This window comes from Mustela nigripes, chromosome 1 (assembly GCF_022355385.1).
Source record: "Mustela nigripes isolate SB6536 chromosome 1, MUSNIG.SB6536, whole genome shotgun sequence".
NCBI lineage: Eukaryota > Metazoa > Chordata > Mammalia > Carnivora > Mustelidae > Mustela > Mustela nigripes.
Window position 1 is genome coordinate 136,639,626 of NC_081557.1, and position 16,361 is coordinate 136,655,986.

The 16,361-nt window shown below is 40.5% G+C and overlaps 1 protein-coding gene across 2 annotated transcripts in view; it reads left to right on the plus strand.

The window, feature by feature from the left end:
- The window catches only part of TMEM192 (transmembrane protein 192), a 29,704-nt gene that overhangs the window by 873 nt on the left and 12,470 nt on the right, over positions 1 to 16,361 (plus strand). For both annotated transcript variants that reach the window (XM_059374220.1, XM_059374228.1), the window contains exons 2-3: positions 6,183 to 6,329; positions 13,639 to 13,903. In XM_059374220.1, the coding sequence (XP_059230203.1) occupies positions 6,183 to 6,329; positions 13,639 to 13,903 (412 nt within the window). The remainder of the gene's footprint in view (positions 1 to 6,182; positions 6,330 to 13,638; positions 13,904 to 16,361) is intronic.

Sequence of the window (16,361 nt, forward strand, 5' to 3'; positions counted from 1 at the left end):
TTCTTAGGGGAAACATGTAATTGTGCCCAGAATTAACTGGTTTGCCTCATTGACAATTTATCCTTGAGAAATGCAAAGTTGACAGTTACATTAAAGCAGTAATTTGGATAATTGCATAAACAGGAATATTACCGTGATCCTGTCATTGAATTAGGGGCATTAGGCAAGACACATAACAGTCCCAGGCCTACAAGAGCTTAGATTCTTATGTAAGTAACAACCACACTCAAAGTATCTTAACTAAGTATCTTAACTAAGATCCAAACAATTTTTAATGATAAAGCTAAAACCTACCATTTTTTTCAGTTGAAAAAATGTAAAACTAACTGTAAGACATTGAAGGTAGATTTGATATTCACATACATTTGAAGAAATAAATCATTGTTTCTGAATTTTTAAGGGTGACATTTGTAAGCTGACAGTGTATGGGGGAAAAATCGGAAAATATGTGCAGTAAATGCTTCTTGGTTGATGCTAAGTTGCCCCCAGATTTTTGAATCTATAGCTTTTAGTTTTAGGATGAGTACAATTCTAGAAATCTGTTCCAGCAAACAAATGGAGATTAATGTTTCACCAACAGTTACATATCTAAATCACTTTAGATCTGAGCAAGTTGCCTGTTTTGGGTAATTTGTGGCTATGATTTCTACCATTCAGTAAAAAGCTAAAAATACGGTGTATGCCATAGGCCTAGACACTTAAAAGAGTTAACAGAGGCAAAGGCTTTTCATTTAGGGTTCACTGTTTGCAAACTATGAAATCAACTCTGACTGATTTAAGGAAGAAAGGAATTTCTTTGAAATGATCAGAGTGAGTGAACACCTACGCCTCTGAAAGGACTCCAGTCAAGGGCGGCACAAGGGATCTAAGGGACGGGGGTCCTTTCAGAGTCTGCCCTGGACTGAATGTGCCTAGTCTCCCTTTGCTTTGTCGCTCACAGAAAGAATTGAATTGTCCGGCCCCCTTAGGTTCTACCAGAGGCCAGAGGTTCCACCTTCCCAGAGGAGGGTGAAAAGTACTGAAGGATGTTCCCATTGGGACTTAATGGAGAGGTAGACAGTGAGTCCCCAGAGGAGATCCAGTTATTATCACAAAAGAAGAGGAAAGAGATCTATGTGGGCAAAACAGAAGATATCTTGTCCAGGTCATGATGTAGTTCTTAAGAGTGTAAGCGAAGAAATTACATGGATTCCAGGAGTTATCTTCATTTTACCTTTCACATGGAAATGGTGAGTTGCCATCTGAGAGTGATGAGGCATTGTTACACATTTCCTGTAGAATCCACTAGACAGGGGATTTGATATAGCCTTCAAATATGTTTTATTTACTGAGTCTAATAAGTGATGTAAAGAAGAAACCATATTGGGGCGCCTGGGTGGCTCAGTGGTTTGGGCTGCTGCCTTCAGCTCAGGTCATGATCTCAGGGTCCTGGGCTCTCTGCTCTGCAGGAAGCCTGCTTCCCTCTCTCTCTCTCTCTCTCTCTCTCTCTCTCTGCCTGCCCCTCTGCGTACTTGTGATCTCTGTCTGTCAAATAAATAAATAAAATCTTTAGAAAAAAAAAAAAAAGAAAAGAAGAAACCATATTATCATTTCCAACCTGTTTAGTGTAATCAGGAGAAACAATACATATACATTAAAGAGGGAAAAATACAAGATAGCATTCATAAGGAAAAAATACAATACAGCTTTGGTGGCTGGGTGGGTTAAGCAGCTGCCTTTGGCTCAGGTCATGATCCTGGGGTCCTGGGATTGAGCCCCACATGGGGCTCCCTGCTCAGCAGGAAGTCTGCTTCTCCCTCTCCCTCTGCCCCTCCACCCCTGTGCATGCTCACTCTTGCTCACTCCTGCTTGCGCTCTCAAGTAAATAAATAAAATCTTGAAAAAAAAAAGAACTATTCCAAATTAATATTATGAGCAGTACATTTTATAGCGGTTGTGAAGTAGAAAGAAAACAGTTGGCAGGACAAGTTGTTTCTTTGTTTTTGTTTTTTAGAGGGGGTAGGGGAGAGATTGAATCTTAAGCAGGCTCACACCCAACTCGGAGCCTGACTGGGGCTCCATCTCAACCCTGAGATTATGACCTGAGGCGAAATCAAGAGTCTGACACTCAACCGACTGAATCACCCAGGAGCCCCTGCATAACAAGTTTTATAGAGAACTTAAGGCATGTATGGATTCTGAAAAAAATAAGAAGGATATTTGTGGGGCCGTCTAGAAAGGTCATTTAGGCTAGGGGAGGAGGGTCATGCAAGGGAGGTAAATGGGAGATAAATGGACAGTAGTCTTAGAGTTAAGGTCTCAAGGCCTGCTTTGTTGAAACTCTCAGGCCCCAAGTGTTCAAGAAGTTGGGCAATGTTTTGTTCACTACACATACATACTGAGCCTGTGCTCTATGTTAGATGCTAAAGGTATAATGAAGGTACAAAACAGTGTCTCTGCCCATGTGAAGCACACTTTTCCAACAACTTTGCTGTCCTGTGGTTAGCATTGGAAGTTGTAATAGACATGTGTGAGAATGCAGTAGGGACTTCTGTTCCTAGCCAGCATGGTGTAACAGGGACTGGATTCATTCTTCTGCCTGAAGTAACCAAAAAACTACATGCAATATCGGAAACAACATTTTTTTGAGCTATTGAACATTGGGCAGTGAAAGCCAGTGCTTTCCAAGAGGAGGGGGATGGAGTGAGTCATATGACTGCCCCAGCTGACCGCCTTGAGAGAGGCTGAGGGCTGTGACAGGAAAGGGTGCCCCGGCAGAGTTCAGCAGGCTCCCTGAGTTGAGGAGATGGAGCTGAGAGTCTGGGGAGACTGAGGCAATGAGAGTTCACGTGGCAGTACCTGGAGAGGAGAACTGAAAACGTGCAGAGTGCCCCTCAGGGAGTCCGCAGAGTCCTGCTCAGTATGGGCCTGTGAGGACATTGCCCACGGCCTGGAAAAGAACCACCTGAAATGACTAGAGGAAGCGGAACTTAGCGCTCACACAGGGCCAGGCATCGTGGCTAGTCCACTAGTCCAGCTGGAAACTCAGTAATTCACAGGATACTAGGTCTCACAGAGGTCTTACCTTCATAGTGGGGAAAAACTAGCCTTAGACTAAACATGGCTGTGGTCCCACAATAAATAAATAAACATGGTTGTGGTCCCACAATAAATAAAAAAAAGCAAGGCCAAAAAGACCAAACTGTTTCCAAGCAATTTAACTGTGTTCCAGAAAAAAACAAAAACTCAAGACTGTAGGAACACAAAACTGTCCCACACCCAAAGCAATAAATTGGGAAGTCTTTCATCCAATCCAAAATTACCAGGCACTGATGATTATGTAATGTAGTGAAGGTGTTAGGTAATGCTTCAGTGGGAATCATTTTGCAATATATATAAGTGTGTCATATTAACTCCTGGTACACTTTAAACTTACACAAAGCCATATGTCAACTGGATCTTAATAAGTTGAAAAAATTACCAAGCATGCAAAAGGCAGGAAAACATGACATATAAGTCAGTTGAAATGATTCAGAAATGACATGCTAAAAATAGCAAACAGGAACATTGAAAAATTATTATATCTGTTTTCTGTGTGTTCAAAGGGGTAAAAAGACATACGGAAGATATAAAAGAGATCCAAGTCAGACTTGGGGACATGAGAAGTACAGTGTTGGCTGACAGGGCAGTAGGAACAATGTTGAGGATCAGTGAAGCCAGTGTTCTTGCTAAGATAAGCCCTAGACACATGGGCCAAAGTAAGTAAAGGCACAGGGACTGAAAGAGATTTGTGAGGGATGGGCGCATGAGCAGTCAGCATCGGGAAGGAGAGAGAAGTAACGAGAGGCAAGACCCAAAAACTAGCTTGGGAAGGGATTCTAATACAGAGAGCCAGACTAAGAATTTGGATTTTGTGCAGAGGAGAATGGGGAGGGACTCAAGTTTTGGGGGAGAGAAACGTAAATGTTCATCTTAGAAGACATGGACTGCAGCAAGACGTTGCTAAGGTCTGGAGACTGGAAGGCAAAGGCCATGAGAAATAATGGGACCTAGCGAGAATAGTGAAGAATGGAGAGCAAGATGAGACTGAGGGGCCAGAGTGGTAAGGCATTCCATGGGGAGCAAGGGAAGAGCAAGTGGTAGAGACAGCAGCGGCTGATACTGACTGTCACGTCTGTGCCAGCCAGTGTTCCAGCCCTTTTATGAATAGTAACTCGTCTGATCTTCCCCCTCCCCAAGCTATGAAACAGTTGCTATTAGCAGCACTGTGTTTCCTGAGATGAGAAACAGGCACAGAGATGAAGTAACTCCCTCACCACTAAGGAAGCAGGAGAACTGGTATCTGAATGGGGCAGTTTCCTTAGGAGCTTACCTGTAAGCATAATACTTACTGCTTTTGCATCTGGTCAGAGCTGATTCTCCCCACAGCTCCTGATAACCTCTCCTGCTTAGCCCAGGTCTTTGACAACACCCTGACTGACTTAGGAACACTGCTGAGGTAGGATTGGAACAGTTATTCATTCATCATCTATTCCGTGGGTGCTAACCCCCAGTCCCTGTTGGGCGTTAAGATTACAAAGACAAATATGTGGTGGGGAGTTGGTAGGTCTCATGTAATCTACTTGGGAGGATAGGTAAGAGGTAGGACTGTCACAGGATAGTATGATAGAGGAGGCAAGCACCAAACTATGTGGGAGGGCGTGGAGGTGTGGTGTGATCTAGATGCTTGGCAGCCCAGGAAGGTTATGTGTAGGAATTGACCCAGCAGAACCTGGAAGGATGCGCAGATGGTAGCCAGAGGAAGCTCTGTGAAGATTGGGACATCTGTCTACTGACTGAGAGAAAGTGGAAAAGAACAGAGTGTGGAAAAGAACAGAAATAATCAGAATCATATCGTAAGTTACAGCAAACTAAACAGGAAGCTATATGTAGGCACTGAATGAAAAAAAAAATTTGCAAAGCAGCATTGAATGCCTGAGTTTGGAAACTGAGAAGCCCGCCCCAGATCTGAATTAGGCTCCAGATTATTATTTTTATCTTTGTAATCTGGTGCCCAGAAACCATCCCTATACCATTTGTCTCACTCTACCCCTTCCAAAGAGCGCTTATCTGCTTCCAAATGCTATTCTCAGGCTTCCCTTTTCCGATGAAATCTTTATTTCCATCCTATTTTTGTCCAGTTAGCTCACTTATAATATTATTTCATCCTGTATACCTTTATCCCCAGCTTCCCCAATGAAAATGTAATCTTTTGGACAGGGACTGTGTTTTATAATTTTTTCATCTTATAGTATCTTATATATAATAGTTTTCAGCAAGGGTCTTAGATTAAGAGATGGTTATATGGGGGCGCCTGGGTGGCTCAGTGGGTTAGGCCGCTGCCTTCGGCTCAGGTCATGATCTCAGGGTCCTGGGATCGAGTCCCGCATCGGGCTCTCTGCTCAGCAGGGAGCCTGCTTCCCTCTCTCTCTCTGCCTGCCTCTCCGACTACTTGTGATTTCTCTCTGTCAAATAAATAAATAAAATCATTATTTATTTAAGAAAAAAAAAAAAAAAAGAGATGGTTATATGAGCCAGAGATCTGGTAGTACTGTTCCTGCCGAGACAGCACCTTTAAATGAGTCAGACTGAATTTTTAGGTTGCAGCTCAATGCCATCAGCTACTTCCAGTACTTTGCAAGTTGTTTTCATTGAGACTCTGGTATCTGTCAACTCAAGTCTCCTGGAACCTCTATCATGGTGATCTGTTTCCTTCTCTAAAACATTTCTATCATAACTGAAAGTTTAATAAAGCCTCCACCAACTTTCCAAAATTTTGTGGAACATCAGGTTGTAGTTTAAGAATTGGAACCATATGTAATTATTTCATCAATAATCTAAGTAATGTTAGATAAATCAATATCTAAGTTTGAGGACTTAAAGAAAACATTGTTTGCTTTAATCTCATTATGTAATACCTTACTTGAAGATAATTGAAGTAAGATTTCCTCAACCCATTTTAACACTTGTTTTCACCAACATGTATACAGTAGTTACCTAGAAGTTTATGTTATTTTTAAACTCACTTTATGTAGGGAAGTTATTTTTCTTGCCTCTAACTTGTGTAATGGTTTTTAATGCTTTAGAATTTAGTAGATTTGTCTTAGAAACATAATCTGGAAAAATGGGGATTAAAAGATTGCTTCTGTTTTTCCGTACCTCAGGGTTCCTTGGATCTCACCCAAAGTATTGAAGATGACCCTCTTCTGGACACCCAGCATCTTCTACACCATTCATTACATGCTCAGTTTAGACCCAGATTCCACCCTCTTCCTACAGTCATCATAGCAAATCTTCTCTTATTAATTCATGTAAGTTGGCTGGGACAATAATCCATACAGAGGCAATGTTCTTAAAAAATATATATATAAGCTCAGGATGCCTGGGTGGCTCAGTTAGCTAAGCGTTTGCCTTCAGCTCAGGTCATGATCCCAGGGTCCTGGGATCCAGCCCTGTGTCAGGCTCCCTGCTTAGCAGGGAGCCTGCTTCTCCCCTTCCCTCTGCTGCTGCCACTGCTATGCTCTCTGTCTCTCTGTCAGATGAATAAATCTTTGAAAAAAAAATAATACACACACACACACACACACACATATATATAAGCTCTTATGTATATATAAAATGTAATAATAATAATATGTGTGTGTGTGTGTATGATCTTCAGAGGGCACTTTGGCTACATCTACCAACTTTTTTTTTTTTTTAAAGATTTTATTTATTTATTTGACAGAGAAAGATCACAAGTAGGCAGAAAGGCAGGCAGAGAGCCTGATGTGGGGCTAGATCCCAGGACCCTGGGATTACAACCCGAGCTGAAGGCAGAGGCTTTAATCCACTGAACCACCCAGGCGCCCCTACATCTACAACATTTAAAATGTACATACTTTTTTATTATATCTCTACTCCAAAGAATTTATTACAAATATATTTGCACATGTGTAAGGATATTGTTAATAATAGTAATGTTGTCTGTAATATCAAGATATTGCAACTACCACCATTCAGAGGACACTTTGTATTTCCCATCCATATGAAGGAATGCTCTGCAACTGTTGGGAAAAAAAACCAGGGTGGATGTGTATATATTAATTAGACTAGCCTTCATGCTTACATTGTTGAGTATTCACAAACACAGGTTTACATTCGGGTTTGCATGGAATGTTCCCATTTGCACATTTTAAAAGATAATTGAGAGGGCTGGTGTGTATGTTTATTCCCATATATAAACAGAAAATTTCTAGAAGCATTCACAAGATCCTTTAACACTAGGTGTCACTGTGGTGGAGGTCTGAGGTCCTCAGTAGAAGGCATACCTGATACATTTTACTATTTGCCTTTTGTACTATTTGAAATGTCTTTTTACCATATGCATGTGTTTTTCAGTTACTAAAATTAAAAAAATGTAGATAAATATATATATTTTGCCACAGAAATTTATCAATTTATCTACACTTAGAAAATAATGTTAAGGAGAGAAGTCCAGTTGCAGCAGAACACTAAAGATGTATGTGTTGCAACTAGTAGATAAATAAGTTCTGGAGAGGGCAACCCTGTCAGGACCCCTCTAACTCCTGAGAGCTTTTTCTGCATCCTTGCTTTAAAAAATTCTATCACTTTAAAAAAAGAAAAAAGTACTGGAGATCAAATGCATAGCCTAGTTTCTACAGTCAGCCATATTTTACATATTATGAACTTCAGAGTTGCCAAGAGATTAGATATCTTAATTGTCACCACAAAAAGGAAGCGGTCATGATGTGAAGTGATAGAGGTGTTAGCTAACACTGGGAAAGTAATTATATTGCAACACATAAATGTATCAAATCAACCAGTTGTAGGGACACCTGGCTGTCTCAGTTGGAGAAGGGTGTGACTCTTGATCTCAGGGTCATGGGTTTGAGCCCCATATTGGCTGTTGAGATTACTGAAACTAAAATAAAAAGTTTTTAAAAAAAGAAAGAAAAAACAAACCAAAAGCCAAGTTGTCCTCTTTAAACTGACACAATGGCATATGCCAGTTATATCAACAAGAATAAAGAAGTAAATAAATTCAACATCACATGCACACAAAAAGAAACCCCTAAATGGAAAAACAAATAAGCAAAACACCTGTACATGTGAACGGTCTTGGTGTAAGCTTATCGATGGCTCTGCATCCAGTCTGTTAATCATCTCCATTTTGGTCACTGAGATCTGAAGCACGAGGGGATATAGTTATTCTTTGCTACAGTGTGAAAAGTCAGGAGTTCTTAGCGATCCCAAGTCTTTATGAGAAGAATGAATGTGGTTCATTGACTCGTTCAGCCTCTGCTCCAGTGACACACACCATGTAGACTTGAATTCACAACTGAATACCCTGAGGAGAGAGGAGCATCCTTTTTCCTTGTATAGATGTAGTTAAGTGTGGCCTGGTTCTACCAGGGCTTCCCAATCCCCGGATTATCAACTGAAGAGGTGGCCTCTTGGTCCCTGGATTATGGCCTGTTTTCTTCTTTTTTTTTAATAACGTATCTTTAATTTGTGTAACATACTCTCTATGTATTTATACCCCCACATACACACAAACATACACACACATGACTTTGAAAAACCTTTTTATATTAAAATGCCTGCCTACAGGGGCATCTGGGTGGCTCAGTGGGTTAAGCTCAGCTCTGCCTTCAGTTCAGGTCATGATCTCAGGGTCCTGGGATTGAGCCCCACATCAGGCTCTCTGCTCAGCAGGGAGCCTGGCTCCCCCTCTTTCTCTGCCTGCCTCTCTGTCTACTTATGATCTCTCTCTCTCTCTCTTTCTCTGTCAAATAAATTTAAAAAAAAAAATCTTTAAAATGCCTGCCTATGATACTGTGGGATCGATTGCCCTCATTTTAGGACTAAGAAACTCTTATGTTAAAAAGCAAGAAAAATACCAGCATTACCCTGATACCCAAACCAGATAAAGACACCACAAAAAAAGAACCATAGGCAAACATCTCTGATGAACATAGACACAAAAATCTTCAACAAAATACTAGCAAACCAAATCCAACAAAACATTTAAAAAATTCATTTACCACAATCAAGTGAGATTTATTCCTGGGTTGCAAAGGTTGTTCAATATTTGTAAATCAATCAACATGATTCATCACATTAATTATTTTAAAAAGGATAAGAACCATGCCATCATTTCAATGGATCAGAAAAAAATTTTGACAGAGTACAATATCCATTCATAAGAAACCCTCAACAAAATACGTTTAGAAGAAACATACCTCAACATAATAAAGGCCATCTATGAAAAACCACAGCTAGCATCATCCTAAATGGGAAAAAAAAAAAAACTGAGCTTTCTCTTAAAGATTTTATTTATTTGTCAGAGAGAGAGAGAGAGAGAGAGAGAGAGAGCACAAGCAGGGGGAGCAGCAGAGGCAGAGGGAGAAGCAGACTCCCCACTGAGCAAGAAGCCCAATGTGGGGCTCGATCCCAGGATCCTGGGATCATGACCTGAGCCGAAGGCAGACACTTAACCAGCTGAACTACCTAGGCGTCCTGTGCTTTTTCTTTATAGCCAAGAACAACAAGGACTGTCCACTCTCACCACTTTTATTCAACATAGTACTAGAAGTCCCAGCCTCAGCAATCCAACAACAAAAAGAAAGAAAGGCATCCGAATCAGCAAAGAAGAAGTAAAACTTTCAGTTTGTACATGACATGAGACCACACATAGAAAGCCTGAAAGATCCACCAAAAAACTGCTAGAACTAATAACAAATTCAGTAAAGTCACGGGATACAAAATCAATGTGCAGAAATCTTTTGCATATCTATACACCCAATCATGAAGCAGTGGAAAGAGAAACCAAGGAATCAGTCCTATTTACAATTGCACCCAAACCCAAAAGCTACCTAGGAATAAACCTAACCATAGAGGTAAAAGACCTATACTCTGAAAACTATAAAACACTGATGAAGAATTGGAAGATGACATAAAGAAATGGGAAATCATTCCACACTCCTGGATTCAAAGAAAAAAATATTGTTAAAATGCCTATACTACCCAAAGCAATCTACACATTTAATTCAATCCCTGTCAAATACCAAAATACCAACAGCATTTTTCAGAAAACTAGAACAAACAATCCTAAAATTTGTATGGAGCCACAGAAGACCCCAAATAGCCACAGCAACCTTGAAAAAGAAAAGCAAAGCTGGAGGCATCACAATTCCTGACTTCAAGTTCTAGGACAAAGCTATAGTGATCAAGACAGTATGGTACTGGCACAAAAATAGACACATAGGTCAATGGAACAGAATAGAAAACCCAGAAATGAACCCTCAATTACTTGGTCAGTTAATCTTCAACAAAGCAGGAAAGAATATCCAATGGAAAAAAGACAGTCTCTTCAATAAACAGTGCAGGGAAACTGGACAGCAACATGCAAAAGAATTAAACTACACCATTCTCTTTTATCATACACAAAAATACACTCAAACTGGATGAAAGACCTAAATGTGAGACCTGAAGCCACAAAACTTGAGGAAAATACAGGCAGTAATTTCTCTGCCATTAGCCATAGCAACTTTTTCTAGAAAAATCTTCTGAGGCAAGAGAAACAAGTTAAACTATTGGGACTACATCAAAATAAAACGCTTCTGCACAGCGAAGGAAACAAACAACAAAACTAAAAGGCAACCTACAGAATGGGAGAAGATATTTGCCAATGACAAATCTAATAAAGGGTTAGTATCCAAAACATACAAAGAACTTAAAAACTCAACACCCAAAAAACAATCCAATTAAAAAATGGGCAGAAGACATGAACACGTATTTCTCCGAAGAAGACATCCACCTGGCCAATAGACACATGAAAGTATGCCTAACATCACTTATCATCAGGGACATGCAAATCAAAACTACATGAGATATCTCCTCACACCTGTCAGAATGGGTAAAATCAACAACACAAGAAACAACAGATGTTGGCAAGGATGTGGAGAAAAAGAAACCCATCAGCATTGTTGGTGGGAATGCAAACTGGCGCAGCCAATCTGGAAAACAGTACAGAGGTTCAACCAAAAGTTAAAAATAGAGCTACCAGCAGTCGCACTACTAGGTATTTACCCAAAGAATGCAAAAACATGGGGCCCCTGGGTGGCTCAGTGGGTTAAGGCCTCTGCCTTCTGCTCAGGTCATGGTCCCAGGGTCCTGGGATCGAGCCCCGCGTCGGGGTCTCTGCTCAGAGGGGAGCCTGTATCCTCGTCTCTCTCTCTGCCTGCCTCTCTGCCTACTTGTGATCTCTGTCAAATAAATAAATGAGATCTTTAAAAAAAAAATGCAAAAACATGAATTCAAAGGGATACATGCTCCCTGTTGTTTATAGCAGTATTATTTACAATAACCAAATTATGAAAACAGTCCCAAGTGTCCATCAGCTGATGAATGGATAAAGAAGAGGTCATAAGGGACGCCTGGGTGGCTCAGTTGGTTAAGCAGCTGCCTTCGGCTCAGGTCATGATCCCAGCGTCCTGGGATCGAGTCCCACATCGGGCTCCTTGCTCAGCGGGGAGCCTGCTTCTCCCTCTGCCTCTGCCTGCCTCTCTGTCTGCCTGTGCTCGCTTTCGCTCGCGTTCTCTCTGACAAATAAATAAATAAAATCTTTAAAAAAAAAAAAAAAAAAGAAGAAGAGGTCATAAAAAAGAATGAAATCTTACCATTTGCAATGATAAATGGATGGAGCTGGAGAGTATTAATGCTAAGCAAAATAGTCAGAGAAAGACAAATGCCATGTGATTTCACTCATGTGGAATTTAACAAAACAAATGAGCAAAGGGGAAAAAAAAAAGAGACAAACCAAAAAAGAGACTCTTAATTATAGAGAACAGACTGATGGGGGGATAGGAGAAGTAGGTGATGGGGATGAAGGAGGCACTTGCCATGAGCACCGGGTTGTGTACAGTTGTTGAATTACTATATTGTACACCTGAAACAAACATTAAATTTCCACTCCATATACATTAATTAACTGAAATTTAAGTAAAAATTTAAACAAGCAAAATGTCTATATGCTACTTCATAATAAATGGATCAGTTTGCTTCAATGTACAGTGTTTTCATGTATAGGGATTTCTCGACCTTTCAGTTTTTTCCTTTATGGTAATAGGCATCTTGAGTTGCCCTAGCAAATATGACTGCTCTTGACAAATCACATAGACAAATCATATATATTTTAAGTAGATTTATTATATGCTAGGATGGCCTACTATTGGTGTTTGGTGATGAATACCAAGGATACATTTTTCTTTATTTGATTTTTAAAATTACAAAATAACTTCCTTATCGTAACAAGTAAAACATTACCAAAGCGTACAAAGATGAAATCCTATCTTCTCTTTTATCTGCTTCAGCCCTTTTCTCTGAGTTAATAAATGGGTGTATCTCAGTGCCTTTCGTTCAGTTCGTACAAAAAGAGGGTGCCTGGGAGGCTCTGTCGGTTAAGTGACCGACTGACTGTTGATCTCAGCTCAGGTCTTGATCTCAGGGTCCTGAGTTCAGCCCTGTGTTGGGCTCCAACCTGGGCATGGAGCCTGCTTAACATACACACATACACACACATTCATACATATTTTAAAGGATTTCCCCTATTTCTTCCCTCCGCCCCCCAGTTGGATAATACTGTATTTATCACTCTGCCCAAGTGTTGCACACACTTAAGCCTGTGTCAGACTGCCCAGCAGGCTTGTTAAACTAGATAGCTTGGTGACATTTCCAGATTCTCCTGGTTTTGGGTGGGGCCTGATAATTTGCATTTCTGACTAGCTCCCTTGTGATGCTGATTGTGCTGGTCTGTAAACCACACTTTGAACTACTACTCTATAACTTACTAATCCTAACATACAGACACCCATCCAAATTAATACAGGAAGATTTAGTTAATTCTTTAATAGCTCAATACTACTCTGTTTTATGAGTAGATGTATTTTAATTTACTCAAGCATTCTGCTATGGATGAACACATATCCTTGGGCAATTTTCCGTGTTTTTGCAAATAATAGAGAATGCTGTAATAAATATTGGTAGTCATAGAGCTGTCTGAACTGGGGCTGTTACTTCTGATGAGTAGAGTTCTTAGGACAGGATCAAGATGCTTCCAGATTCTTTTTCCACATCTCTTCCCAGACCAGCAATATATGAGAATATATGAGAATTTCTGTTTGCCTGTATTTTGGCACCAGTCTTTTAATTTTTTGTTGATCTAATTGCATACTTGTTTTTGTTCTCTTAAAACTGAAACTAGAAATAAAGTTTTTTAAGTCATGATTTTTATTAGTTACCTCTGAAGCACTAAATTAACTGCTTTTACTCTTTTCAATAAAAGAGAAGTGGGCAAGAAATTGTTTAAGTACTCATCTCTGTTAGGTGGGATTTGGGGTGACTTCTCTTATTTGTGATTTGTTTCCAAATTTTCTGCAAATTTTTCTCCAAATTTTCTGTTTAAAATATTTGTAAAATGGGGAGAAAAAAGTTTGTAAATTCATTTATAAAAATAGGATCGCAAAAGTCATAGGTATGACTATGTGCTTGGGTGGTAAATATCATTTCTTAATTCTAAATATTGAATATTAATCCTACTGCTTTCATTTCCACCAGGTTGTATTTGTCATTTTAGCATTTTTAACAGGTGTGCTTTGTTCTTACCCTAATCCAATTGAGGACAAGTGCCCAGGAAACTATACCAACCCACTGAAGGTTCAGACAGTCATAATCCTTGGAAAAGTTATTTTGTGGATTCTGCATTTCCTTCTTGAACGCTACATCCAGTATCACCACAACAAAGTTAGAAACCAAGGCTATAACACGATCTACCTAGCTACGAGGCATCTTAAAGGACTTGCACTGATGATACACTCAACCGGTGAGTCTGGCTCAGCTTGTCTGTGGCTTGCTTGTGTGGTGGAATTGCTAGCAGAAGGCAAATGGGGGGTTTGACTTTATAATCAAATATAGTCTCTCATATTTGTGAGAGTGATGTGTGTTGTGGCCACTAAAATAAGATCAGCTTATTGTCTTGAAGCTTTTTAAATAATATGGTCTTAATTTTCTTTCTTTTTTTTTTTTTTTTTTAAGATTTTACTTATTTAGGGGCACCTGGGTGGCTCAGTGTGTTAAGGCTCTGCCTTCGGCTCAGGTCATGATCTCAGGGTCCTGGGAGAGAGCCCCACATCAGGCTCTCTGCTTAGCAGAGAGCCTGCTTCCCCCTCTCTGCCTACTGCTCTGACTACTTGTGATCTCTCTCTCTCTGTGTCAAATAAATTAAAAAAAAAAAATCTTAAAAAAAAAAATTTTACTTACTTATTTGACAGAGAGAGAGAGAGAGAGAAACACAAGCAGGAGGAGGGGCAGGCAGATGAAGAATAAAAAGCAGGCTCCCCCCTGAGCAGAGAGCCCAAGGTAGGGCTCAATTCCAGGACCCTAGGATCATGACCTGAGCTGAAGGCAGACCCTTAACTGACTGAGCCACCCAGGTGCCCCAGTATAGTCTTAATTTTCCTTTCACATCTGTGTTTGTTATCATGGCGGGGGTGTGAAAAAATTTCCCTCTTCTGGGAAGATTTTTGGTTGAGACCCCACTATAATAAAAAGTTAACAAGAAAAAATAAACAAATTTATTAACATGCATACTTCCTGGGGCACCTGGGTGGCTCAGTGGGTTAAAGCCTCTGCCTTCGGCTCAGATCATGATCCCAGGGTTCTGGGATGGAGCCCCACATCGGGCTCTCTGCTCAGTGGGGAGCCTGCTTCTTCCTCTCTCTCTCTCTCTGCCTAGTTGTGATCTCTGTCAAATAAATAAATAAAATATTTAAAAAAAAACAACAACAAGGTGCATACCTCCTGTGTTTCATGGGAGAGACCCCAAAAAACCGAGTAACTCTCTAAAAGGGGCCACACCACCACCTTTAATACCATCTCTAGCCAGAGAGACCATAGACATTGTGGTGAGGCAGTGGGAGGAATAATGGGAGGGTGAGCAGTAAAAGCTCTGGAAACAACGTTAAGATTATTATGCAGATTTAAGTCTGCCTTCTCTGTGGATAATAGTTTCTAAGCCTTCTTTTCCTGGTACAGAAAGGACACGCTTACAAACTAGTTTTCCTTTGTAACTGTCTCTTACAAAAGGGTATCTTCCAGGGCACCTGGGTGGCTCAGTCAGTTAAGTGTCAGCCTTCAGCTCAGGTCATGATCCTGGGGTCCTGGGATGGAGCCACACATCGGCCTCCCTGCTTGATGCAGAGCCTGCTTCTCCCTCTCCCTCTGGTGTTCCCCCTCTCCCTCTGCTGCTCCCCCTGAGAGAATAATGCTCTCTTATTCTCTCTCAAATAAGTAAATAAAAGTTTTTTAGAAAGGTAACTTCCATCAGCTTTCTGGGATTCACCCGTGTCTGCTGTTTCTTAAAACTAATCAGCTTAAAATAACCCTTATGTCAGGGTGGCTGAGTCGGTTAAGCGTCTGCCTTTAGCTCAGGTCATGATCTTGAGATCCTGGGATCAAGCCCCAAGTCGGGCTCCCCGCCCAGTGGGGAGTCTGTTTCTCCCTCTGCCACTCCCCTTACTTCTCTCTCTCTCAAATAAGTAAAATCTTAAGAAAAAAATAATCCTTATGCCCCAAAGCATATTTTGGGGTGACATTTCCTTGCCCGCATTGTGAACATTGTGTCCACGTATCTGCCTGTGCATGATGTAGACTTTTCCCCCCTTCTGGTATGAGCCGTGTTAATCATCTCAAGAAGATAAGCTGCTGTTGCTATTTGATACTTGTAGGGTGAGAGGAAGAAATTGGCTTTACTTTAAATGAAGTTCAGTGTTTCTTTTAGTGAGAGACTGTGATATTATAAAATGCATTATCCAAAATGGAAAACAAAAGGTTGGAAAGTCTGCACAGGACTTAGCTGCATTAGTACCCACTTTGTTGATTTTGCAAACATCTTAAAAAGGCGGAATGGAATTAAATTGAACTTCTTTAGGCATTTTTGCCTTGGTGTTTTGCCTTTTTAGAGAACCTCGTTTTCGGATTGAGTCCAGAATAAATACTTAAACATTTTGAAACCAGATTTGAAGATAATTTTTTCCCCCAGAAAAACAGCTCTACAGAATTTAAATTTTTTTTCTTCTGTGTTCTATTAATACATTTTCTTAAAGGGCAGGTGCGAGTTCATCTACTCTGCGATGTTCTCAGTGGCAGCTGCAGGGCCATGTGATAACAGAGAAGCATTTTATAGAGATGGCTGGTTTTGACTCACTGTGGGGTGGAAGGGGGACATTTTTACCTCTTCCTTGAGGAAGAGCTTGGCTTGTTATGTTCTGTGCTGATGTGTA